At 48.2% G+C, this 26,177-nt stretch overlaps 2 protein-coding genes and 1 long non-coding RNA gene across 8 annotated transcripts; 1 reads left to right on the top strand and 2 right to left on the bottom strand.

The window, feature by feature from the left end:
* Positions 1–1,436: 1,436 nt before the first annotated feature.
* TXNL4A (thioredoxin like 4A) lies at positions 1,437–17,597 on the top strand. Of its 3 annotated transcripts, XM_024235823.3 has the most exons (4): positions 1,527–1,845; positions 3,329–3,477; positions 12,782–12,885; positions 16,615–17,597. In XM_024235823.3, the coding sequence occupies exons 2-4, from the start codon at positions 3,442–3,444 to the stop codon at positions 16,784–16,786; spliced, it is 312 nt and encodes a 103-aa protein (XP_024091591.2). In that variant the 5' UTR covers positions 1,527–1,845; positions 3,329–3,441; the 3' UTR covers positions 16,787–17,597. The 3 variants fall into 3 exon arrangements, with proteins under 3 accessions (XP_054394115.1, XP_024091590.1, XP_024091591.2); XM_024235822.3 differs by lacking the exon at positions 3,329–3,477 and having other exon boundaries at positions 1,489–1,845; XM_054538140.1 differs by lacking the exons at positions 3,329–3,477; positions 12,782–12,885 and having other exon boundaries at positions 1,437–1,845; positions 16,615–16,959.
* Positions 8,974–12,475, bottom strand: LOC134760313 (uncharacterized). The gene is made up of 3 exons (XR_010137652.1): positions 12,304–12,475; positions 10,836–10,991; positions 8,974–10,396 (listed from the first exon to the last, which is right to left on the bottom strand). It is a non-coding gene; the product is annotated as an uncharacterized LOC134760313 (long non-coding RNA).
* Positions 17,598–19,702: 2,105 nt separating the features above from the next.
* HSBP1L1 (heat shock factor binding protein 1 like 1) lies at positions 19,703–25,896 on the bottom strand. 4 transcript variants are annotated; one of them, XM_063716976.1, is made up of 5 exons: positions 24,619–25,537; positions 24,411–24,529; positions 23,688–23,754; positions 22,143–22,237; positions 19,703–20,076 (listed from the first exon to the last, which is right to left on the bottom strand). In XM_063716976.1, exons 2-5 carry the CDS (start codon positions 24,501–24,503, stop codon positions 20,065–20,067), a joined length of 267 nt encoding a protein of 88 aa, XP_063573046.1. In that variant the 5' UTR covers positions 24,504–24,529; positions 24,619–25,537; the 3' UTR covers positions 19,703–20,064. The 4 variants fall into 4 exon arrangements, with proteins under 4 accessions (XP_063573046.1, XP_063573047.1, XP_054394116.1 ...); XM_063716977.1 differs by having other exon boundaries at positions 22,143–22,231; positions 24,619–25,256; XM_054538141.2 differs by lacking the exon at positions 24,411–24,529 and having other exon boundaries at positions 25,324–25,896.
* Between the last annotated feature and the right edge of the window lie 281 nt (positions 25,897–26,177).

Here is a 26,177-nt window from a genome sequence, read left to right as displayed (position 1 = left end):
CCAGCAGGCTCCTCAGACTGTAGTTCTCACCATGCCACAGCCCATCTGAGAGACACCACAGCATCTGCACACTGATTTGTTGTTGTTTTTGAGATGGAGTCTCACTCTGTCACCCAGGCTGGAGTGAAGTGGTGCGATCTCAGCTCACTGCAACCTCCACCCCCTGGGTTCAAGCGATTCTCCTGCCTCAGCCTCCCGAGTAGCTGGGATTATAGGCGGGCGCCACCATGCCCAGGTAATTTTTTTTATTTTTAGTAGAGACGGGGTTTCACCATGTTGGCCAGACTGGTCTTGAACTCCCGACCACAGGCGATCCGCCGGTCTCGGCCTCCCAAAGTGCTGGGATTACAGGCGTGAGCCACCGCGCCCGGGCGTGATTTGTTTTAAATTTGTCATCCAAAGGATCACCAGGATAGCTAGATAGTAGACAAGAGTTTTACTATCAATATCAGTTTGCAAACCAGGGAGTCTCTAGCATGAACCCAAAGTGCTCTCAGAAGAACAGAGGTTAGAGATTTTATTTTAAAAAGAGAAATATTAACTTATTTCTCTTTGAGAAAGTTCATTGGCACTAGTAAGGGTTTGGGGAGCTCTGACTGGTGAGCGAAGCCAGGGGGCCAGATAAGTCCTGGAGGTGGAAGTTATGCTGAAGCTATGGAATAAAACTGGCTTCAGGTCGGGCGCGGTGGCTTCTTCCCGTAATTTCAGCGCTTTGGGAGGCCGAGGCGGGCGGATCACTTGAGGTCAGGAGTTCAAGACCAGCCTGGCCAACATGGTGAAACCCCGTCTCTACTAAGTACAAAAAAACACTAGCCGGGCTGAAGCCTGTAGTCCCAGCTTATGGGGAGGCTGAAGCAGGAGGAGCGCTTGAACCCGGGAGGCGGAGGCTGCAGTGGGCCAAGATCACGTCACTGCACGTCTCAAAAAAACAAAAATTTTTTTTCTTTATAAAAAGACAAATAAAAAAACCTGGTTTCAGGTTACAACAGGCAGCTCAGCAGCCGGCCGGATGGTGACATTCCTCAAGGACGGCCTGCCCAGTGCTTCCTCCCTACCCCGCCGCTCGACTCTGCTGTGGTTGGGTATGGCAACAACGACACATTTTTATGATCAAGTTTCACAAACGACACACATGAACTGTCTTAGTAACACACAGAAACAAGCACCAGAAAGGAAGAAAACGAGCCGCAGTGCCGGGCATTCCGGGCCTTTCTGGACGTCCCCATCCGTGGCTGGAGGACAGCCCGGGCGGCGGCGGGCGGCCTCGGGGCGGGTGCGTGGGGGCAGGGCACGGCCAGCCCGGGGCTTCTCAGGACCACCAGGCCGCCTGGACGCTGGGGAGGAACCCCCACTCCGACGGCTGCTAAGACGAAACCAACCGCGCTCCACGGTGGCCAGGTCGCCGCCGCTCCACCCGGCCAACTACACGCTCGCGCGGCGCCTATACGCACATGCCGTCAGCACGCACGGCGCTAGCGCGCGCATGCTGTCAGCACGCACGGCGTCGGTGCGTGCGCGCCGAGACGTTCCGCCGGGTGGCAGTCCCCTCGGAGTTTGCGGGTGCGGGCGGGACCGGGTTTCGTCCGCGGGCCCGGGGGCGGCGGGGGCCGCGGAGTGAGGGGCCGGCTGAGCCCACCTCGCTGGGCCCTCCCTGGCGCCCCGCGTTGGGCGGCGGCGAGCGCGCGGGCCGCCATGTCGTACATGCTCCCGCACCTGCACAACGGCTGGCAGGTGGACCAGGCCATCCTCTCGGAGGAGGACCGCGTGGTCGTCATCCGCTTCGGCCACGACTGGGACCCTACGTGCATGAAGATGGACGAGGTCCTGTACAGCATCGCCGAGAAGGTAGCGCGCCGGACCCTCCCGCCCTGCTGGCTGTGCTTCCGCAGCTGCCCCGCGCCTCTGCCCTGCCGGCGTCGCCTGGGGGCGCGAGCCGTTCCCCGAGGAGGGGCCGCGGCGCAGTCGTTCAGCCGATTCCTGCCCTCGCTGCGGGCGAGCGCTCTCGGGGACTGTGCCGGCGTTTCATGCCTTTTTCTGCGGGGAGCTCTTGTAGTTTTTCATATTTTAAAGGGTTTATGATCCCCCTCCTCTCAAATGAATTAATTATTTCTGTTGATAAGGCGTTTTTTCCAAACTTACAGTTCAGTGAACAAAATACACTTGCAGGTTTTATTGAGAGCGCGGATCCTTAATTTAAAAGGATGTCTTTTTTTGGTACTTTATTTATTTGTTGTATGCATAAAGCAGGACTTTCATGTTAATAGCATAAGAAATCCTGTTTTTCTGTGGGTATTGTTTTCTTTATCCCACCACGCTTTTTGTAAGTCATGCGGTTTACAGCTTAGAGTGATTAAGATGCAGTAAACATCAGGAGAAAACAGAAATATGCTTTGTTAGAACTAGTTTTCTGAATTTCTAATAGTACACTGAGTGGTCTTGGCATTTATTTGCTGACAATAAAAGTTGTAGGACACTATTTTATAACCAGGTTTCATTCTTTTTTTGTGGTTCCTCATAGCAATTTTAAGATGACTTTTATTTGGGTTTTGCAGCTGTAGCAATAGGGCACAGGGCACAAATACTAGGGTGTTAATAAAATATTTGCCATATTAATTTTCCGTAAGTAATTTGAGAGGTTATTCCTTTTAATGAAGAGTAAAAGTAACATTGAAGTTATCTTTTCTTTCACAGATGCTAAAGTAGGCCTGGGTTAAAATAACTCCTTTGAGTAAAGAATAACAGATGTAAGGACATATTTTATATTCAGGAAAGGAAAGACTATCTGGCCTGCCATTTATTAATTTTTGCTATTTCTTATTTAGTAGGAGAGGCATGAAGTTAGGAAATGTTGTTATATTTTAGTTATTACAAGAATCCCTTGGAGTGCTTACTAGAATGCATCTGTGATTCTGATTCTATGGGTATGGGGTGAAGTCCAGCAATGGCTTTTTAAAGAAGCCCCTCAGGGAATTCTGATGTGACTTGTGTCACCTTCCATGGGGTCAGGGACAGGTGGAGTAGCTTTAGTACCAGCCATCTCGCAGCCTCTTCCTCCTGGACACCAGGACACTGAGGACTTGAGGAGGTACCTAGGGAATTCAGGGGAGCAGCAGTTCTCTCCCACACTGGGGGTTCTGCCAGCCAGGGATTAGCGATGAGAGAGGCAGTGCCAACACATCAGTTTGTTATTGCTTGAGCTGTAGTGGACAAGGGCAGATACTGGAAATCCAGCGAAGAATTGACTGAGAGCAGTTTCCCAATAAGTAAATCACTGCTGTATTGACTTTGAGTTATGAATTCTAGAATCTTTCACTGTTCTACATTGCAGGTGGTGGCATAAACATCAGGTGGTGTTCAGATCCTGCTGCCGGCAGCTCGAGGCTAGGATGGCTGGAGATGTGAGGGCCTTTGTCTCATCACATCCGAGCAGAGCTCAGCAAGATGCTCTTAGCTAGGAAACAGATTTTATGTGTTAATGTAAGTGTTTAGGGTCTTTGCCAGATTTGCTTTTTTTTTTCCAATTCCTTTATGTCCAATTTCTTTGTTATTACAGAATGAATCACTGTATCACTAGTGGACACACATAGTGGACACACACTTAAGGACAGTTGAAATGGGCTCACTTTGGGGCATTTTTTTGGTCTTTTAAAATAGTCTGATTTTTGTTTTTGTCCACAAATTTAGATAGCTTTATTAATAAACTTTTAATGCAAATATTATAATATAGTTATTAAAAGTGCAAACCTAGGCCAGGCGCAGTAGTTCACGTCAGTAGTTCAGTAAAGCACTTTGGGAGGCCATTGTAGGCAGATCACTTGAGCCCAGGAATTCGAGACCAGCCTGGACAATATGGTGAAACCTCTTCTCTACTAAAAGTACAAATGCCGGGCGTGGTGGCACGTGCCTGTAGTCCCAGCTACTTGGGAGGCTGAGGTGGGAGAATCACCTGAGCCCGGGAAGTCAAGACTGCAGTGAGCCATGATTACACCACTGAACTCCAGCTTGGGCAACAGGAGTGAGACCCTGTCTCGAAAAAAAAAGTGCACACCTGAAATGCATTGAAAGAATATTCATGTTTTATTTTCTTCTTAGTCTATGGGCAAATATGACTTCCTAATTTTGGAAGCCCTTTTTGGAGAAGCTCAACAGAAATTTTTGAAATATAAGGTTTTAGTATAAAGAACAATATAACTATTTAAAAATTTTCCTGTGCAGAAATGGCAGATAATGGGGACTCTTCCTTATCTTGTTCTGAGTCCTGTCTGGATATCCCAGCTGTTTTAAAGTAAGAAACAGTTGCAAATGTTCAGGCTGGACTTGATATGATTTTTCCTAGATGTGTTGTATAGATTTGCTGTTTCCACAGGGCTCACTTGACTTCATGCGGGATTAGAACTGAGCTGTAAACTTCAGGAAGAAAATCAGTCTGGAAACAGCTATGCTTAAAAGATTTCACAGATGCCTAGAGTTTGCTAATAAGTGTGGGGCAATTCATTTGATAAAGTGATAATAATAAATAAAGTGTTCATCAGGCCCTGTATCCCACGCCTGTGGGAGGCCGAGGTGGGTGGTTCCCTTGAGCCCAGGAGTTCGAGAACAGCCCGGGTAACATGGTGAAACCTTGTCTATACAAAAAATGAAAACATTAGCTGGGCGTTGTGGCATGCGCCTGTGGTCCCAGCTACTCGGTAGGCCGAGGTGGGAGGATATGAGTCCAGGAGTTCAAGGCTGCGACAAGCTATGATTGCGCCACTGCATGCCAGCCTGGGTGACAGAGTGAGACCGTGTCTCAAAAACAAAAAAAGTTTTCTATTTAGCAGCTGATTTTATGCAGTTTTGAAGCGAGATAATTTCATGTACCTTTGAGCTGTCTCTCCATTTTGTAGGAACACCGTCACAGGAGACAATTTCATGTACCTTTGAGCTGTCTCTCCATTTTGTAGGAACACTGTCACGGGCGACAATTTCATGTACCTTTGAGCTGTCTCTCCATTTTGTAGGAACACTGTCACGGGCGACAATTTCATGTACCTTTGAGCTGTCTCTCCATTTTGTAGGAACACTGTCACGGGCGACAATTTCATGGACCTTTGAGCTGTCTTTCCGTTTCGTAGGAACACCGTCACAGGAGACAATTTCATGGACCTTTGAGCTGTCTCTCCATTTTGTAGGAACACCGTCACGGGAGACAATTTCATGGACCTTTGAGCTGTCTTTCCATTTTGTAGGAACACCGTCACGGGAGACAATTTCATGGACCTTTGAGCTGTCTCTCCATTTTGTAGGAACACCGTCACGGGAGACAATTTCATGGACCTTTGAGCTGTCTCTCCATTTTGTAGGAACACCGTCACGGGAGACAATTTCATGGACCTTTGAGCTGTCTCTCCATTTTGTAGGAACACCGTCACGGGAGACAATTTCATGGACCTTTGAGCTGTCTTTCCATTTTGTAGGAACACTCTCACGGGAGACAATTTCATGGACCTTTGAGCGTCTTTCCATTTTGTAGGAACACCGTCACGGGAGACAATTTCATGGACCTTTGAGCTGTCTTTCCATTTTGTAGGAACACCGTCACGGGAGACAATTTCATGGACCTTTGAGCTGTCTTTCCGTTTTGTAGGAACACTGTCACGGGCGACAATTTCATGTACCTTTGAGCTGTCTTTCCGTTTCGTAGGAACACTGTCACGGGCGACAATTTCATGTACCTTTGAGCTGCCTTTCCGTTTTGTAGGAGCACTGTCACAGGAGACAATTTCATGTACCTTTGAGCTGTCTGTCCATTTTGTAGGAGCACTGTCACAGGAGACGATTTCATGTACCTTTGAGCTGTCTTTCCATTTTGTAGGAACACTCAAACAGCAGTGCTGGGGGTTCACTGTTACCTGAATCCCATGATGGGTGAGAAGACTGAATGGGACTTACTTTTTGTGTTAAAAAGCCCACGCAGATAGAGTTTAAAATAGCCTCAGTGAGCTGGGCATTGTGGCACATGCCTGTAACCCCAGCTACTCAGGAGGCTAAGACGGAAGATGAGCTCAGGAGGTCAAGGCTGCAGTAAGCTATCATTGTGCCATTGCACTCCACCCTGGGTGACAGAGTGAGACCCCATCTCTAAAAACAAAAAAATTCCTCAGTAGTATTATTGACTCATGATAGCACATTTTTTGTTTGTTTGTTTGAGACAAGAGTCTTCTTGTGTTGTCCAGGCTGGAGTGCAGTGACATGATCTTGGCTCACTGCAACCTCAGCCTCCCGAGTAGCTGGGACTACAGGCCTGTACCACCACCACACCCTGCTAATTTTTGTATTTTTGGTAGAGATGGGGTTTTGCCATATTGGCCAGGCTGGTCTCAAACTCCTGTCCTCAAGTGAGCCAATCACCTCAGCCTCCCAAAATTCTGGGATTACAAGTGTAAGCCACCATGCCTGGCCCATGATAGTACATTCTAATAAATTGTGTATAAGGCAGATACATATTTATGGAACTTCATAGCAGCCATATTAGGGGGTGTATCTTAAGTATCACATTAAGGATCACAGAACGCCCATCGAACCGGTGAGAGTCAACACTAAGCTAGATGAGGAATCTTGTAGAAACAAACAATGGATATTTTTGGTGTTTCCTCTGGATTTTTGTCTCTGCATAAAAAACAGCCTTGTAGCTAGCCACAAGGTATGAGGGGTGGTGTTGAGTGGTGGTTGAGGGCGCAGACTCTAGCTAGGCTCTTGGCACTTCATTAATGCATGAGCGTTACGAACTTGGCCCTGTGCGTCATCTTACCTGTAAAAAGGGGATACTTGTGCCTAACTCGTAGGGCTGTAGTGGGATTAATAAAGGTTTCTAGAGCACTCCTGTCACATAGGCAGTAATGCCACTGTTGTAACTGTGATTACTTCTCTCACATTACTAAGTTTGCAAGTTATTGTGAGAGCTGATTAAGGCAAACATTAATTTTAGAAAGTCAGGTTGTTCCGTTTTTTTTATGGCTTTGACATGAATTACCTAAAAATGTAAAAATCAACACTTCAGAAATTTGTTGTGCTAATCAACTTCCCAGAACACTTTTTCCGGAATTTTAGGTGTTTTCTTAGCTGGTTGAGGGACTCCATACAAAAGTGTAGAACAGTGGTTGGTATCATGTGCCAGCCTTTGGCCATGTGTTTTGCAGAGTTATTTCATTGTAACTTGGCAGGTGGACTTAGAGGCATGTGGAAGAACTGCTGAGCACTGTAATTGCTGACTTGCCTAAAGGAAAAGCATGCTTATGAGGTGTGTCGGCAACAGAGTTGGAAAAGATACTTACAATTGTAGGCAATCGAAGAATTTAAAAACAATTTGAGGCCAGCGGGTGGCTTACACCTGTAATCCCAGCAGTTTGGGAAGCCGAGGTGGGCGGATCGTCTGAGGTCAGGAGTTCAAGACCAGCTTGGCCAACATGGTGAAACCCCATCTCTACTGAAAATACAAAACTTAGCCAGATGTGGTGGTGGGCGCCTGTAATCCCAGCTACTTGGGAGGCTGAGGTGGGAGGATCTCTTGAGGCTGAGAGACAGAGGTTGCAGTGAGCCGAGATCACGCCACTGCACTCCAGCCTAGGTGACAAAGTAAGATCCCATCTAAAAAAGAAAAGAAAAAGCTGCCTTTGTTGAGGAAGTCACGGGATGACTTGGCAGAGCAGTGTGGCCGCACTCACCCAGCTCCTCCTCCAAGCGCTTGGTTACCGTGGAAATGTCGCCACCAGCAGATGCTGCTGGATGTTTGCTGATGTTTGCCCTCAGCTCGTGCTCCTCCAGTCACCCCACAGATGCCATTTCACCAAGAAAAGAGGGGGGTGGGAGACTGGGGAGCTCCCCTCTGCCTGCCCCTTCCAGCCTCTCCTATCTCAACTCCCAAGTCCCATAGTAACTTCCCTCTCTCTCCATAGCCTCGACTTTTGAAAGTTGTCCACACTGAGGTCCTCTGTTCCTCAGTCCTTCAGCCCCTGCAGTGTCCCCGTCCGATATCGTCCCCTCTGGCAGCCTCTCTGAGGCACTCGGCACAGCTCCCCGGAGTCTCCTGCCTTGGTTTCTGAGACTGCCTCCTTGGCGTCCCTTTCCTGCCCCCAACTCTACAGTGGGCTTCTGCGCTCACTCCCAAGCCTTTCCTGGCACCTGCCACCCTGGCTGGGGTCACTGCTGGATGTAGGTGGCGGCGGTAAGGTAGCTCTCTCCAGCCCAGACTCCATTGTATGCTCCAGGCCAGTCACTACCTGGAGGGCCTTTTTCTCTGGATGTCCCTTAGTTTTCTCAAACTCAGTATGTACAAAACTGAACTCTTCAATTCTTGCTTTCTTAGAAATAAATACATGGCCCAGACTCTCAAGCGGAAAAGGTCCTCTGTGGGCCAGTCCACTTGCGCGTCCGTCCCCACCATCCTGCACCTCTGCTTCCTTGCCCTGATGCTGGATCTGAGACCTGGCTGCTGTTCTTGTGTCTTTCTCTTTACACATGGAATTCTCTAAGGACATATTTTTCCCTGCCACCCCATGACCACGCCACCGCCCCTGTCTCCTGTGGGTAGGCTGATTCTGTCATCCAGAGTTCCGGCTTTGGAGCCAGACAGAGTGCATCTCCGCCGTGCCCCTTCCCCGTGCGGCTGGGCATCACTCACGTGACCTTTCCGAGCCTGAATTCCATCACCTAAAACATCAGTGACATCTATTTAGAGGTGTTGAAAGAATTAGAATCCATGAGAGAGAAGTGCCTCATACCTAGTACATTCTCAAATGTTCGTGAAACTTGCCTGTGGTGAAATCAGAGGATGTTTAAGTTCTCGTGGCACGTGAGCTTTATGTGGTAGTTTGCTTCTGTTAGCATTCACGGGGTTAGATGCAGTGGGCCGGAGCTTGAAGGCAAAAGGAGAGTCACATTTGTATCTTTACAGTTACTCAGTTGCCCTCTGATTATTGTTGCTGTTGTTACTTTGAGAAGGAGCCTTGCTCTGTCCTTCAGGCTGGAGTGCAGTGGCATAATCTCAGCTCACTGCAATCTCCACATCCTGGGTTCAAGTGATTCTCCTGCCTCAGCCTCCCAAGTAGCTGGGATTACAGGCGTGCACCGCCACACCCAGCTAATTTTTGTGTTTTTAGTAGAGACACGGTTGCACCACATTGGCCAGGTTGGTCTCGAACTCCTGACCTCAAGTGATCCGCCCGCCTCAGCCTCCCAAAGTGCTGGGATTACAGGCGTGAGCCACCTCTCCCAACCACAGATGGTTATAATATTTACTATTTTTTACATGCAAGAAAAGAGATGATAAAAAGTTGTTGTGACCTTTCTTTTTTCTTAAATACACAATTTACAACCCTGTCCAAATGATATTTCAAGTAATTTATTATTTGCATGGTGATTCCGTAAGTTAATATAATGTTACCGGTATTTATTGTATCTGTCCCTGAGCAAGGCATTGAAGGGATAATAATGAAATATTATTTTGACTTTCCTAATGCCTGTGACCATTTATTTTGTTGGTGTATTTATTTTAGCTTCTGTAGGGAAGTATTTTGTGTTTAAGTCAAATCAAAAGACAGTTTATTAGTTTACCATGAAAATGAAGCTGGATTCTGGCAACCTGACCAACACATTCTCACTGTGGACACTGCAGGAAACTAGAGTTTCAGAAATGGGCGTTGTCAGAGTGACCGGACTCAGAGGGGCCCATGTGTAACGCAGGCATCACTTTGGGGTTTTGAAAGCACATGGATGGCGAGGCGCACGCTCCTGCAGTGGGCCCTGTGCTGGAGTTCTGATACGGTTTTCTTCACCAAAGCTGAAGGGCAGTGGAGTCTTTGTGAAGTGTGGGCTTTTCCACTCCCCCTCTCCCCGCCCTGCTCCATGGTTTACATTTCCATCTTAATTTTTTAAAAATATTTCCCAAAGTAGAGAATATAGTGAACCCCTCTGTTCCTATTGTTCCACTTCAACAATTGTTGGTATTTTGCTGGTCTTGTGTTATCTAACCCCTCATTTTTTTAGGCTGTGTGTTTCATGCAAATCCAAGATATCATTATTTCACCTGTAAGTTACAGTCAGGTTGTAAAGATTTAGTTTTATATGAAGAAATGTTGTGCCTATCCCATTGATTTCCCGTGACTGCTGTGAGAGGACACTGCAAGCTGAGGGGCTTAAAACAACAGAAACTTCTCTCACAATTCTGGATACCAGAAGTCCAGAATCGAGGTGTTTTCCAGGCTGGGCTCTCTCTGAAACCTGCCAAGGAGAGTCCTCATGCTTCTCCCAGCTTCTGGTGCTGCCAGCAGCCTCTTGGAGCTCCTAGGCCTGTAGACACCTCTGCAGTCCTTGGTGCCCCCAGAGCCTCCTGTCGCTGTGTCTTCATGTGGCCATTTTCCTGTAAGGACACCAGTCACACCAGATTAGGGGCCCACCTACTCCAGTATGACCTCATCTTACCTTAACTAATTACGCCTGCAGTACTGTTTCCAAATAAGCTGTGCTGTCAGTTTGGGGGTTTAGGACTTCAACTGTTTTGGGGACACAGTTTAACTCGTAACACACAGAAGTGGCTACAGGCTTCTAAAGGGCATTGAGTTAGTATTTATAAAGAGCCTTTAAAATGTCATATCCTTTGTTCCAGAATTTTAGGAATTTGTCCTTAGGGAATAATGAAGTATGTATACAAATTTAAGGGGGAAAATGTTCACAGATGAATAATATTAATGAACAATCAGAGAGTAACGGAAGAATGGTGTAGGAGGCTCTTCTCGCATTGCTATAAAGAAATACATGAGACCGGGTAACTTATGAGAAAATAGGTTTAATTGACTCACAGTTCTGCAGGCTGTACAGGAAGTGTGGTACTGGCTTTGCTTCTGGGGAGGCCTCAGGACCTTCCAATCATGGCAGAAGGCAAAGGGGAACAGGCATGTCACACGGTGAAAGCTGGGGCGGAGTGTCACACACTTGAACAACCTCAGCTCACTACCCTGAGGACAGCACCAAGAGGATGACGCTCAACTATTGATGAGAAATTCACCCCATAATCCAGTCGCCTCCCCCCAGGCCCCACCTGCAACACTGGGAGTTAGTTTCAACCTGAGATTTGGGCAGGGACAAATATCCAAACTGTATCAAATGGTAAAGTAATGGCATAGCCATTTGATGAATCACGCAGCCGTAGAAGTTTGCCATTTTTGGAAAGTAGGTAATGTGTGTAAAAGAATGCTCATAACTGGCCGGCGTGGTGGCTCACGCCTGTAATCCCAGCACTTTGGGAGGCCGAGGTGGGTGGATCACCTGAGGTCAGGAGTTTGAGATCAGCCTGGCCAATATGGTGAAACCTTGTCTCTACTAAAAATAAAAAAATTAGCCAGATGCGGTGGCACACACCTGTAATCCCAGCTACACGAGAGGCTGAGGCTGGAGAATAGCTTGAACCTGGGAGGTGGAGGTTGCAGTGAGCCAAGATCGTGCCACTGCACTCCAGACCGGGCGACAGATCGAGACTCCATTTCAAAAAAAAAGAAAAGAATGCTCATAATTAAAGCAGGATACAAAATATTGTAGTACGATCACAATATGACCATATTTTGCTATGTCTGAACAGAAATAGTATGAACAAATTAAAAAATATATATCTATAAGAAAGAGGGGAAAGAATATAGTAAAAGTATTGCCAGGCGTGGTGGCTCACGCCTGTAATCGCAGCACTTTGGGAGGCCAAGGCAGGCGTATCACTTGAGTCCAGGCGTTCAAGACCAGCCCGGGCAACATGGCAAAACCCTGTCTCTACAAAAAATACAAAAATTAGCCAGGTATGATGGTACGTGCCTGTAGTCCCAGCTGCTTGGGAGGCTGATATGGGGGGATCGCTTGAGCTCAGGAGGCAGAGGTTGCAGTGGCCAAGATCTTGTCACTGCACTCCAGCCTGGGCAGCGGAACCAGACCCTGTCTCCGGAAAAAAGGTAACAGCAGTCACCCCTGGGTGTTGGGGGTGTTGGGATTGGAGGTGATCTTATTTTCTTTTTATTTTTCTGACTTTTCTAAATCTCTGATAAACTTGCAATTAAAGAAAAAATAACAGAAAATGTGTTACCTGCAGTATTATTGGGGGTACTATTAGTATTTGCAAGTGTTCAGACCTAATTGCGGGGAAATGATGGCGGGATTCTACAGGCATATTTTAGAGCAGTTGTGAGATGCATGTAACTATTTGTAAAGGTTCATATAGATGATTACTAGATCAGCATAAATAATATGTCTGTGGACGTTTTCTGCAGGACTTTCATAACTTGTTACCTGAGTGAAATTTAATTCCTAGGCGATTCTGGGAGATGGTAAAGTGAGGCGGAAGGATCCAGTGGCCAATTCCTGAACTATTCTGGGAAACGGTGGCGTGAGGCGGAAGGAACTGGTGGCCAAGGTCCCAGTAGTGTCACATGATCTTCCCACGTGCCCGCTGCATGGGGAAAAAACGTTGAAGAATTAGTTTGAAAATTGCCCTGTTGGCCGGGAGTGATGGCTCACTCCTGTAATCCCAGCACTTTGGGAGGCTGAGGTGGGAGGATAGCTTGAGCCTGGGAGGTCGAGGCTGCAGTGAGCTGATTGCACCATTGCACTCTGGTCTGGATGACAGAGTGAGACCCTGTCTCAAAAAAAAAAAACAAAAATTGCCCTAATCCACACAAATTCTTGGTTTTGTTTTTATAAATGTGCTTCTATAAAGTGAAAACCAAAGTGTTCTGTTATTTCAGTTTTTTTTTTAATCTCCTTTTAGGTTAAAAATTTTGCAGTTATTTATCTTGTGGATATTACAGAAGTACCTGACTTCAACAAAATGTATGAGTTATACGATCCATGTACTGTCATGTTTTTCTTCAGGTATGTTATCTTAAAGTTGTTATTGAAATTGAATATTGTCAGTTTGGAAGCTTAATGTAATCAAGATCTCTTTAGATTATTTTATTTTGAAGGAAGTTGGTTGTACAGTCATGTCCCAAAATCGTTTGTATCACCAGGCAATCAGTGTGAATCTTTTAAATAATTTTCAAAGTAACAATTCTAGTTTTAGCATTTACTCAATAACAAATTACCCTTTTGAAATAACTTTGCGGGGAAACCTAGGTGAAGTGTAATTCAATGAAAGACGTTGTTACTGATATTTTAGATACCTGGAACTATAATCTGTTCATCAAAAATGTGTTGTAAAATCACAAATTTAGGCCGGGCATGGTGGCTCAAAGTGCCTGTAATCCCAGCACTTTGGGAGGCTGAGGTGGGTGGATCACAAGGTCAGGAGTTCGAGACCAGCTGGGCTAAGATGGTGAAACTGAGTCTCTACTAAAAATACAAAATTAGCCGGGCGTGGTGGTGCATGCCTGTAATCCCAGCTACTGGGAGGCTGAGGCAGGAGAATCGCTTGAACCCAGGAGGTGGAGGTTGCAGTGAGCTGAGATCATGCCATTGCACTCCAGCCTAGGCAACAAGAGCAAAACTCCGTCTCAAAAAAAAAAAACCAAAAACCTAATTTATTAAATATGTTATCATCAACTTCGGTGTCCTTTTTTATATCCAAGAGGAACACCTGAACTGAATTACTTTGCTTATAAATACAAGATTATTTTATCAGCTCAAAGATTTCATTATGGAAATTTAATGGGGAAAGAAATCACCATCTGATGCTGTTTTTACTTGTTTAGTTACCATAGAGGTTGGTGAATTAGCTACATGAGCATTAGACCATTCTCCAAAAGTGGAGCCTCCTACTTGGTAAGGAAGGTCAGGTGGGTTGTATAGGGTATGTATTAGTTTTATATTCTTTGTAACAAATTAGCACACATTGAGCAGCTTAAATCACCCCGCTTTTCTGAGCTCACAGCTCTGTAAGTCAGACATCCAGGCAGGGCCCGCTGGATTCCTGCTCAGGGTCTCACAAGGTCTGAACCATGGGCTGGGTGCTTATCTGGAGTGTTTGAGGGGCTTGTTTGGGTTGTGGGCTGAGTCCGGCTCTTTGTGGTGGTGGATCTGAGATCTGCTTCCTTGCTGCTGTTACCTGAGGCCACTCTGCTGCTAGAGACCCCGTCACCCTCAAAGCCAGCACTGGCATGCCGGCACATTGAGATCTTTTCACACAGGTTCTCTGACTTCCTGAAAAGTTCTGCCTGAGAAAATGCTCTGGTTTTAGAGGACTGTGATTAGATTAGACTTGCCCAAATAATCCAGGATAATCACCTTGTTTTATTTATTTATTGAGATGGAGTCTCACTCTCACCCAGGGTGGAGTGCAGTGGCACCATCACAGCAACCTTGAACTCCTGGCTTTGAGCCATCCTCCTGCCTCAGGCTGCCAACGCGTGAGGCACTGCCGCGGTTCTGGGCGTCGGGATACGCTCCCCTGGACATACCCTTGGCTTCCTAGGTGCCTCCTGTTAGGTCGAGAAGATCTATGAGGTGCACCCTGCATTTCTTGTGAAACTTTTGATCTTTCCTAGGTTTCAGCAAAGATTGCGGGGCTGACCTTCATCCTTTTCTCTACTGTGCGTTCAGCAGCCATTTCTGAATTTCAGCACCTTTGGCCATCCGGAGAGGCTAAAGAATTTATTCCTTTTGTTAACAGTTCTTAACACTAATTTGCCTCTTTCCTCTCTTGAAGGCAGCACCTCCGAGACTTTGCTTGGAAGTTTCCGCAGCTAAATATCCCAAGTGTGTTGCTTTTGAGCTCTGATTTCCTATAACTGCGGACCCCGTGTCACTGTTCCTCGGCCACTCTGTAACGGGGTCCCCTTTTCTCCGTTTCCCAGTAACACACTCCTCACTTCCTTCCAGGCCCACACCAGGCATTCCTGAAGTCCATATTTCTGTGAATAGCCTGTTCGAGGCAATAGAGGCCTTTTCTATTTTGCCCCTCAAAATTCTTCAGGTGAGAACAGGGAGGGCCGTCTTAGGTCTCTGTCCCCTACAGTGTGCAGCGGAGGCCAGCCTGGGGCTGGAGATGCTGTGAGGGGCAAGGAGGCTGCAGGCAACAGCCTTGGGTGGTGGCAGTAGCCTACTTAGTGTAGTTTGATATTTTTAGGACTGATGCTGTACTCAGAAAAGGAGATGAAACTTCCTTCTGCTGTTTCTGTGATTTAGAATTTTAAGACAAACGGTACTTCAGTTAACTTATGCACCAAACATGTATCAGGTTTGTGGTCTAGTGGTGGGGTCTAATGTCAGATAAGACAGGATTCCCACTCTCATAGGACGTTGTCTGATAGAAACAGCTGAGTAAATTAGCAGGGGGTACTGAAGAAGTGAAAGGAGGCAGGTGTTTATGAGATGTAAATACCGAAGAAGTACACCCAAGTCAGATAGGGCTGCGGGGAGGGTGCTACGGGCAGCCCCCAGTCAGCGTAGAAGGAGCTTGGTGCATGCTGCATGCTGCAGCATGGAAAATGAGAGGGCGGCCAGAGGTGGGCTCCAGACCCTGATCAGATTTGCCTCTCCTGAACCAGAGACTTCACGGGGAATACTTTCTACGGAATAGTAGGTGGAAGCCAAATGCATGATCTTGTGGAAGTGAACGTTAAAAAACAGTCTTCAGGTGGGGCATGCCTGCAGCCCAGCCACTCTGCAGGCCGGAGTGGGACTGGAGCCAGGGGTTCGAGTCTGGCCTTAGCAACATAGATCGCATCTCTAAGAAAAGTAATCAGGCTGGCACAGTGGCTCACGTTTGTAATCCCAGCACTTTGGGAGGCCGAGGTGGGAGGATCACTTGAGGCCATGAGTTTGAGACCAGCCTGGCCAAGATGGGGACATCCCATCTCTACGAAAAACTAGAAATTTATCTGGGTGTGGTGGCTGATGCCTGTGGTCCCAGTTACTTAGAGGGCTGAGGTGCGAGGATCATCTGGGCCAGGAGGTTGATTTTGCCGCTATGCCGTAGCCCAGATGACAGTGAGACCCCGTCTCAAAAAGAAACTTCAACAAACCAGGATAAATTTATGCCAGCACAACAAAGGGTTAATATCATTATCTTGTAAAGTGCACATAAGTATTCATGAGGAAAAGAACTAGTCTCTTGAAAGATAAGTAAAGAATTGTCTACTTCCCTAACCATAAACATGCAAAATGTCATTTTCATTTCATAGTTGAAGGGCTTTTCATACAATTTATGTCATTGCTCATAAGAGCACCATGAAAAACTTACACATTGCTTTTATCAGGTAAATTAGTACAAATTAGACGGGGGTCTTGTTTTGTTATCCATGTTGATCTCGGACTCTGGGCCTCAAGTGATCCTCCTGCCTCGGCCTCCCAAAGAGTTGGGATTACAGGCATGAGCCACTGCGCCTGCCCTCCTTTGACCTTTTAATTTCCCCTTAGAATAATTGTCCTAAATAAATACAGAAAAATGCAGGAAAGAACGTGGTGGACAATGCATTGCATTTTTAAAAACACATTTAGGTGCTTCCTGTATTCGCCTGCATCATGGCTACACTCTCGATTTTACGCGTTCTTCAGTGACGTTAACAAGAGCTTGTAACAGTGGGAAAAATACGGCATTGTTTTCAAGGAATTCTTTTTTAAAGAGACTTTTATGAGAATGGATGCCCTTGTTTCTCTTTGCAGGAACAAGCACATCATGATTGACTTGGGGACTGGCAACAACAACAAGATTAACTGGGCCATGGAGGACAAGCAGGAGATGGTGGACATCATCGAGACCGTGTACCGCGGGGCCCGCAAAGGCCGCGGCCTGGTGGTGTCCCCCAAGGACTACTCCACCAAGTACCGCTACTGAGGCGCCCTCAGTCTGCGCGGATAGATGTCATGGAGCCCTTTTTGTGTGGAAACGTTTTAAGCTATTTAAAGCCTTTGGAAAATACAGGAAGCTCCAGGGCTGGAGGACCTCTGAGATGGAATTGATTACATGGTCTTAACTCACCGAAATAAACAAGCACGTGGTGAGAGGAGCAGGCCTACTTGTTTGTTCTCAGGAAACTTAATGAATAGGTTACTGATTTTCCTAGTCAAAGTTAATTCTTATCCTTGGAGTAAAACGAAGGTGTTTATCCTGTGAGGTTGTGCATTTTGCATACTTGATTAGTTTGCTGGGGCTGCGGTGACAGCATGGCACGAGCTGGGCCTTAACAGAGATGTATGCTCTCATAGCTTTGCAGGCAGGGGGTCCGAGATCAGGACGTCCGTCGCAGGGTGGGTTACTACTGAGGCCGTGAGGGGAATCCGCTCAGGCCTCTCCCTGGCTTCTGGGGGCTGCTGGTAGTCTTTTCAGTTCCTTGTTGTGTGGATGCTTCGCCCCATCTCTGCCTTCACCTGTGTCCTCCCTGTGTGGGTGCTGGTGTCCAAAATTTCCCCTTTTCGTAATGACACCATCTGTGTTGGATTCGGGCCCACCCTGCTCCAGCATGGCCTAATCTTAACTAATTACATTTGCAAGGATCTTGTGTCCACAAAAGTCACAGTCTGAGGTGCTGGGGGTTAGGACTTCAATATATAAATTTTGCGGTTACACAGTTCAATCCATGACAGAATCCAAAGGCTTACTCTTACTCTGGTTATAAAAACAGTACAATAAAATATTGTTTATAGCCTTCTCTGTAAGGAATAGGAGAGCTATTTTTTATTCTTCCCAAGATTGTATTTGATGTAAACATATTTTCTGTAGAAGCCATGGCCCTTCAGTTCATATAGTTAGAAAATTTCCTTATTGGCCAGGCACGATGGCTCACACCTGTAATCCCAACACTTTGGGAGGCCACGACGGGCAGATCAGGAAGTCAGGAGTTCGAGACCAGCCTGGCCAACATGGTGAAATCCCGTCTCTACTAAAAATACAAAAATTAGCTGGGCATGGTGGCGCGTGCCTGTAATCCCAGCTACTTGGAAGGCTGAGGCAGGAGAATTGCTTGAACCCGGGAGGTGGAGGTTTCAGTGAGCCAAGATTGCACCACTGCACGCCAGCCTGGGCAACAGAGCAAGACTCCGTCTCAAAAAAAGAAAAGAAAGAAAATGTCCTTATTACAGTCTCAGGTTTCTCTAGCCCTCTCTCATCCTAGCAGTGTGGATGATTGGTTGGGATCTTCGTGTCCCATCTCAGCACACTCACGCTCTGAAGTGAAATTGAGGAAGGGCAGGGATGGGGGCACCTGAGCACACCCTGGGCCCTCTGACCTCAGACCCTGGCTCTGCCCCACCAAGTGACCTTGGGCAGGGTACCTTCTCTGAGCTTCCGTTTCCTCCTTGGTAAAGGCGGATAATAGTGTCTGCCCTGCAGAGATTTGAACTTGGAAGCACATGGTGCCTACTGGGCACAGGAGTGGTGCACAGGGCTCACTGCTGTCGGGAGATTGATTGCTGTTGTGGAAACAGGAGGGTACTTACAGAATGAAGCACATTTTTTACATACACTACAAATGAGTGTGTGCTTTTTAAATGGATTTAAAATTCAAATGCAAATCTGCAGTTTAATCTCCCAAGTGCTGATTTTTCCATCTATAAAGTAGGAGAGTGTAACACCGCATCAGAGTGAGGGGCTAGGGAGAGTGTGTATGGGACCTCGAGTACCTGGCATGTAACAGACACTCAGTGTTACACTCCTGATATTTCTCCGGAGCAGGTGAAACAGACGGCCAGGAAGCACACGAAAAGACACTCAACATCACTGCTTGTTAAGGAAATGCAAATCAAAACCACAGTGAGACGCCACTTCACACCCACGAGTTCGGCTAGATACAAAAAGTAGATCACAACAAGCGTCTGCAAGGATGTGGAGAAATTGGAACCCTCACATACTGCTGGTGGCAAAGTGGTAACACAGGCAGGCAGGTCGTCAAAAAGTTAAACATGGGCCGGGTGCAGGTGTCTCAAGCCTGTAATCCCAGCACTTTGGAAGGCTGAGACAGGCAGATTGCTTGAGCCCAGGAGTTCACGACCAGCCTGGGCAACCTGGTGAGACCCTGTCTCTACAAGAAATACAGAACAATTAGCTGGGCATGGTGGTGCGTGCCTGTGGGCCCAGCTACTCGGGGGGCTGAGGCAGGAGGATCACTTAAGCCCCGGAGGTCAAGGCTGCAGTGAGCCATGGCTGTGCCACTGAGCTGCAGCCTGGGCAACTGAGCAAGACCCTGTCTCAAAAAAAAGAAAAGATAAACATGGTGTTACCGTTTGACCCAGCAGTTTCATACCCAGGAGAATTGAACGCATATGTCCACATAGAAACTATACACAGAAGCCAAAATGTGGAAACCCACGTGTCCATCAACAGATGAATGGTTAAACAAAATGTCCATCCATAGAATGGAATATTATTCAGTCATAAACAGAATGAAGTACTGACACATGCCACAACGCGGGTGAACGTTGAAATCAGTAGGTTAAGTGAAAAGCCGGTTACCACATACTGTGCAATTCCATTTATACGGAATTTCTAGAATAGGCACATCCATAGAGACAGATTAGTGGTTGCTTAAGACTGGGAGGAAGGGGGAAATAGGAGGTGACAGCTAATGGGCAGTTTTGTTTTTGACGTAATGAAAATGTGCTTACATAAGCTGAGCAGGCATAAAAAGAAAAAGTGCCCTAAGATTGTGATAATCGTACAATTCTGTCAATTGCATCATTGGTGGATGATGTGTGAATTATGTCTCTTACGATAACAGCTTTACTGGCGTTACCAGAAAAAGATAAAACAATTACATTCCACATTTGTAAGTTTATTGTATTTATTGTAAATGTGTTGCATATTGTATTAGTCTGCCCAGGACTGCCATAACAAAATACTTCAGATTGGGTGGTTTAAACAACAGAAACTTGTCTTTTCACAGTTGTCTTTTCTGGAAGTCCCAGATCAAGGTGCTGGTCCGTGTGATTTCTGGGGAGGGCTCTCCTTGGCTTGCTGATGGCCCCCTTCTCTGATGCAGGCGCGGGGGAGAGCAGGCGAGCCCTTGGCGTCTCTTCTCAGAAGGACGAATCCTGCTGGATGAGGGCCCCACCCTCAGGACCCATGTAACCTTAATGACTTCTGTAGAGGCCCCATCTCCAAATACAGACATGCTGCAGTTAGGTCTTCAGCTATTTAGGGAGACATAAACGTTCAGGCCGTAACTCCTATCAGGTGTATTAAGTATGTTCACCCCTGATTTTAATAACGTTCTCACTGGTGCTTTGTGGCTGCAGTACAGTTGAAATCATAATGATTTAGACTCTGTATTTCAAGTTTATCTCATTATGTACCTACCGTCTACCTTGCCCTGACCTAAGTGCTTCTTTGCAATTTTCTCACATCCTTACAACCACTTACCAGGTAGATATTTGGCAGAGAAGAAAACTAAAGCTTAGATTTCCCCAGGTTACAGCCAGCAACAGAGGATAAGATTTGAAACCAAGGCCTGCATGGCTGCCAAGCCTTGCCTCGTCTGTGGCACTCTGGTGCTTTAATCAAGTTGGATTAACTAGTGGCTCTCTGGGTACCTAGTGAATTCTATTTCCCATCTTCCCAGGATGGCTTCTAGGCAAAGTCCAGAAATTACTTGTGGCAGCTAATGCAGGCGACAAGCCCCTAGGTACAGAATAACCAAGTCCCCTAGAGAAACTGGCAACGTGTACACAAAGAAGTAGACAAAAATAGTGCAGCATTGTTTGGAAACAATATTAGTCAAATATAAAGTAAATCATCAAGACTATTAGGGAGCAGTTAGCGACTGACCTAAAGCCACACGTGTCGACATGAATCTCAGTACTGAACAAAAAAGCAAGGGGCAGAAGGCTCCAATAGAGTATGGGGCCACTGACACACTGCTGTAAGACTTTCAGAATAAACATCTGAAGGTTATGATGCCAGTGTGTCTGCAGGAAACTTGGTTAGGTGTCTGGGGGAAGACTGCCTCTGCTCTGAGCTCACGCAGAGAAGGGATGAGGACTTCAGTCCACCAGCAGAATCGGAGCACTGCCACCTCTGCCTACCTGAACGGACCACACCCAAAAATTACAATGCAGGGTGAATTCATGGCTCACCAGCTTTCTGACCTGGAGGTTCAGAGGATCCCTGGGGAGGCATCCGCATGGACGCAGGTGGGAGGACCTGCTCAACGTGGGCGCTATTCTGCATTGTTTTTTCTTTTTTTCTTTTTTTTTTTTAAGACGTTGTCTCGCTCTGTCGCCCAGGCCGGAGTGCCGTGGCGCAATCTCAGCTCACTGCAAGCTCCGCCTCCCGGCTTCAGGGCATTCTCCCGCCTCAGCCTCCCGAGTAGCTGGGACCACAGGTGCCTGCCACCACGCCCGGGTAATTTTTTTTTTTTTTTGTATTTTTAGTAGAGACGGGGTTTCACCATTCACAGGATGGTCTCGATCTCCTGACCTCGTGATCCGCCCGCCTCAGCCTCCCAAAGTGCTGGGATTACAGGCTGAGCCACCGTGCCTGGCCTCTGAATCATTTTTTCTATGTCATTTTTACTAATGGCCTTAAACATGCCTCTGATCCTAGCATTCTTTTGTGGCATGTTTACATTCAGCATCAGAAGCTGTGAGAATGCCTACAGTACCCTGATGAGGTTCGGGTGGCACTGGGTGGCCTGAGATACCCTGCAGAGGAGGCACTTTGGGAGGCCGAGGCGGGCGGATCACGAGGTCAGGAGTTCGAGACCAGCCTGGCCAACAAGGTGAAACTCTCTACTAAAAATACAAAAATTAGCTGGGTGTGGCCGGGCGTGGTGGCTCACGCCTGTAATCCCAGCACTGGGAGGCCAAGGTGGGTGGATCACCTGAGGTTGGGAGTTTGAGACCAGCCTGGCCAACACAGTGAAACCTCATCTGTACTAAAAATACAAAAATTAGCTGGACGTGGTGGTGCATGTCTGTAGTCCCAGCTACCTGGGAGGCTGAGGCAGGAGAATGGCTTGAACTCGGGAGGTGGAGTTTGCAGTGAGCCAAGATCATGCCATTGCACTCCAGCCTGGGCAACAGAGCAAGACTCCACCTCAAAAAAAGAAATGAGCATTTGGAAATTTATTCTCCTGAGCAGTTTTCATGCAGCACAGAGGCAGCAGTTCCCATAGTGAACAAATATGGGATTGTATGTTTCAAGAGGAAAGCGGTCAAAAGATATGCAAACGGTTGACATAGTTTCCTAATAACCTTACCATTTGTTCTTTAATAGAATTTTCAATGCCAGCTTGCACCATTAAGTCATTGACATTCTTCTGTAAGTCCTCAATGCGATTTCCCATTTCTTCCAGTACAGCGTTAAGGAGCTCTGCGTAGAGCTGGAGTCCAGAGCCGCCGGAGCACAGCCAGGATGTCCTCAGAGACCCCACCTCCCATGGCACCTGCCATCACCGTGCTCATGGCAAAGCCATGGCAGATGCAACTTTTGAAAAGAGGGAACCAACGACAGGCCTAGTGTCCATGCAAATCAGCTTCTTTCCCTGAGTTTTCCTCAGTGTGTCCCTTTAACCTTTAAACCGTGAGCTTAGAAAACGTGGCTCCCCTTGCTTGGACATGGATTTGGGGACAGGAGATTGTCTGGTATATTTTAGTCAAACTCTGGGTGTGTAAAAATAAATATAATGGAAATTAACTCTTTTTTGTTTGTTCGTAGGGTCTTGCTCTTCCCCCAGGCTGGAGTGCAGCGGTGTGATCACAGCTCACTGCAGCCCTGAACTCCTGGGCTCAAGCCATCCTTCTGCCTCAGCCTCTTGAGTAGGTGGGACTATAGACTACCACCCAGCTGAAATTAACTCTTTAAAAAACTAACATTCGTATGGTTTAATTTTATGTTTAAGACTCATTTTTGTTCTGTGGGAGCCCATTTACAAAATCAAAAGTTGCAAGCACACAGTATTTAAGGAATATATTTAATTGTGTAGCATGAGCTCAAATTGGGCAAGTCTTGGGGCAGTTGTGACCCTTATCTAGATTTGCTCCAACTCCAAAAAAAATTCTATTCTCATTCTGTTTGATTTCATGTTTCTAAGACAAAACAGTGAGTTGATGAAGTTAAACTAAACAAAACAAAGTTTGGGAGAGCCGTATCTCGGATCCTGTGCTTCAGTGTTATGTTCTGTGGGGTCTATGGTCTAGGGTGCACTGTCCGGTTGGGGACTGATGGAAGCCCCACTGGGAAGTGTTACATGTTTGTGTTTTTGTCTTTTATACTTGCTGCACAAGACATCCTGTGTTGCCAGTCAAGCAAGAGGTAGAGCTTTTTTTTTTTCTTTGAGACGGACTCTCGCTCTGTCACCCAGGCTGGAGTGCAGTGGCGCGATCTCGGCTCACTGCAAGCTCCGCCTCCCGGGTTCACGCCATTCTCCTGCCTCAGCCTCCTGAGTAGTTGGGACTACAGGCACCAGCCACCACGCCTGCCACATTTTTTGTATTTTTAGTAGAGACGGGGTTTCACTGTGCTAGCCAGGATGGTCTCAATCTCCTGACCTTGTGATCCGCCCGCCTTGGCCTCCCAAAGTGCTGGATTACAGGCGTGAGCCACTGTGCCCAGCAGGAGGTAGAGCTTTTGCTACAGGTGAGGGGTAATTAACACATCAGGAAGCCACATAAAAGCACAGAAGTAAATACTGGGAAATCCTAAGTAAATTATTACCTACTACTAGCAGACAACAAAAAGATACTCCATGATAATCTACCAGTCCGAAAGAATCATAGCATTTGTTAAAGGTAGAAAAGGATATTTCTGAGGTTTAATGTTGCGGTCAGAGCTTGAAAATGTTCCTGAAGTTCCTGAAATAGATTTTCTGCCTGAAAAAATAAACCGTAAGACAATTGAATAAATATTTACTGTTGGCATATGAGTTGTTTTTTTTTTTTTCTGAGACGAAGTGTTCCTTTGTTGCCCAGGCTGGAATGCAATGGCGCAATCTCAGCTCACTACAACCTCCGCCTCCTGGATTCAAGTGATTCTCCCACCGCAGCCTCCAAGTAGCTGGGATTACAAGCGTGTGCCACCACGCCCAGCTAATTTTTTTACTTTTAGTAGAGACGGAGTTTCACCATGTTGGCCAGGCTGGTCTTGAACTCATGGCCTCAGGTGATCTGCCCACCCTGACCTCCCAAAGTGCTGGGATCACAGGCATGAGCCACCACACCTGGCCCACATATGACATTTTAAATATCATGGGATAAGCCCATCCATAAGTCTGTTGACTTCTGACAAAGGTGCTAAGGCCTTTGGATTCAGAGGGAAAGGAAAGTCTTTTCAACAAGCAGCCCGGGAACCATGAGAGGGCCACGTGCAGACAGGGCAGGGACCCATCCCCCTCCTCACACCACACACCATGAATGCAGGAGGATCACACACCTTGGCCCAGAGCCAAGAGCATAAAGCATGCAGAAGAGGACGCAGGAGAAAATCTCGTGACCCTGCGCTCCTCAAGAATTCTTATGAAATTACTTACCAGGTCATACAGAAATATCACCATTGCTACTGAAAGCGTTTCCTGTTTATATACTGCTTTGTAGTTTACAGACTGACGTCCCACACCATTCATGGTGTAATCTACTCCTTACCCTGCAACTGTGTCCAGGGTGAGATGAGAACAGTGAGGCTGAGAAGCACAAAATTCTCCCAGCTGGGGGTTCAAGATCCCAGTGAGCCCCACGTACCGTGGTGTGAATCTAGAATCCCGTGGACATAGGAAGAGGCCCCGCCTCTGAACCATGCCAGGGCTTTCCACCTTTGTCAGGAAATTTACGTTGGGGCTTGCACAACGCCCAACACATTCCTTCAAATTCCAGGTCTCTTCCTCATAGCCAGTCCTCTTGTGGGCCTGGAACTCTCTTGGCAAGTAGGAAGGGCGGGGGGCGGGAGAATTTCCGGGAAGAGGCCGGAGCCCTGGGCGCTGCGACACTCGTGGGTCCCCTTTCGGGCACCCTTTGGCCCAGCTGTTTCCCCACCGACCTCGACCTCAATGCCCCCCAGTACTGCAGGGCTCCCCCCAGGACCTCAGGGCCCCCCGAGGACCGCAGGGTCCCCCAGGACAGCAGGGTTCCCCCTTGCACCTCAGGCCCCCCCAGGACCGCAGGGTCCCCAGGTCTTCAGGGCCCCCCCAGGACCACAGGCCTCCCAGGCACTCAGGACTCCTCAGGACCACAGGACTCCTCAGGACCGCAGGCCCCCCAGGAGCTCTGGGCCCCACGAAGACCGCAGGGCACCCCCAGCACCGCAGGCTCCCCCCCCAGGACCTCAAAACCCCCCAGAACCGCAGGGGCGCCCCCAGCACCGCAGGCTCCCCCCCAGGACCTCAAAACCCCCCAGAACCGCAGGGGCGCCCCCAGCCAGAGAGAAGCAGGAGTGGGGGAGGGGCTCACCGCGTCCCGCAGCGCGCGCCCGCCGGGGGCTTCAGGGCCCCGCACGTCCATGTGGACCGCGGGCCGGGGGCGTCAGGGGGGGTCCCGTGGGCCGCGCGGACCCGGCGCGAGGTGGCGACAGCTAAGCTCCGCGATTCCTGCGTGGGCCGCCGGGAGGCCTCGGGCGGAGCGCGCTGCGTTCCAGGGCGGAGGCGGAGCCGGAGCCGGAGCAGAGAGGCGGGCGCTGCAGCTGCAGGGACGCGATGTCACTGAGGGGCCGCCTCGGAGGACTGGTCCGCGCCCCCAGGCTGCGTGGCTTCCCGAGCCGAGCCGAGGCCCCGGGACGGCCTCGGCGGAGCCGCCTTACTCAAGAGGGCCTGTGGGCGCCACCGGCCACCTACACCCCCAAAATGCTCCGCACGGGCAATGCATGGGCCTCGGTCACCCCTGCTGCGTTTTTCAGAGACGGGGGCTCGCTCTGTGGCCCAGGCTGGGGTGCGGTGGCGACTATGGCTCCCCGCAGCCTCGACTTCTCGAGCCCAAGCGATCCTCCTGCCTCGGCCAGGCCAGTAGCTGGGACCACGGGCGCGCGCCACCAGGTCCGGCTAATCTTTTTTATTTTTTGTAGAGACCAGATCTTACTATGTTGCCCAGGCTGGTCTCGAATTCCTGGGCACAAGTGATCCTCCTGCCTCGGCCTCCCAAAGTGCTGGGACCGCAGGCCTGGGCCACCATGCCGGGCCTTCCCTGGCCTCTTTCACACACCTGGGTTGTGGCTCGTCACCTTGTGGGTGACCTCCCAGGACGGTGTTTTAGGGTCACCGGTCTTGTTGCCGTGTCTGTACCCCTGTGCAGCGCTGTGGGAACAGGGCTGT

Source organism: Pongo abelii, chromosome 17 (assembly GCF_028885655.2).
Source record: "Pongo abelii isolate AG06213 chromosome 17, NHGRI_mPonAbe1-v2.0_pri, whole genome shotgun sequence".
Lineage (NCBI taxonomy): Eukaryota > Metazoa > Chordata > Mammalia > Primates > Hominidae > Pongo > Pongo abelii.
This window is presented reverse-complemented; position numbering and strand designations above follow the sequence as displayed.

Coding starts and splice junctions, on each gene's coding strand:
- TXNL4A (XM_024235822.3), top strand. CDS start 1,693: ATGTCGTACATGCTCCCGCACCTGCACAACGGCTGGCAGGTGGACCAG. Junction 1,846..12,781: donor TGTACAGCATCGCCGAGAAG/GTAGCGCGCCGG, acceptor ATCTCCTTTTAG/GTTAAAAATTTTGCAGTTAT. Junction 12,886..16,614: donor ACTGTCATGTTTTTCTTCAG/GTATGTTATCTT, acceptor TTCTCTTTGCAG/GAACAAGCACATCATGATTG.
- HSBP1L1 (XM_063716978.1), bottom strand. CDS start 24,503: ATGAATGGTGTGGGACGTCAGTCTGTAAACTACAAAGCAGTATATAAA. Junction 23,755..24,410: donor TGATATTTCTGTATGACCTG/GTAAGTAATTTC, acceptor TTATTTTTTCAG/GCAGAAAATCTATTTCAGGA. Junction 22,238..23,687: donor CGCAACATTAAACCTCAGAA/ATATCCTTTTCT, acceptor TTAACGCTGTAC/TGGAAGAAATGGGAAATCGC.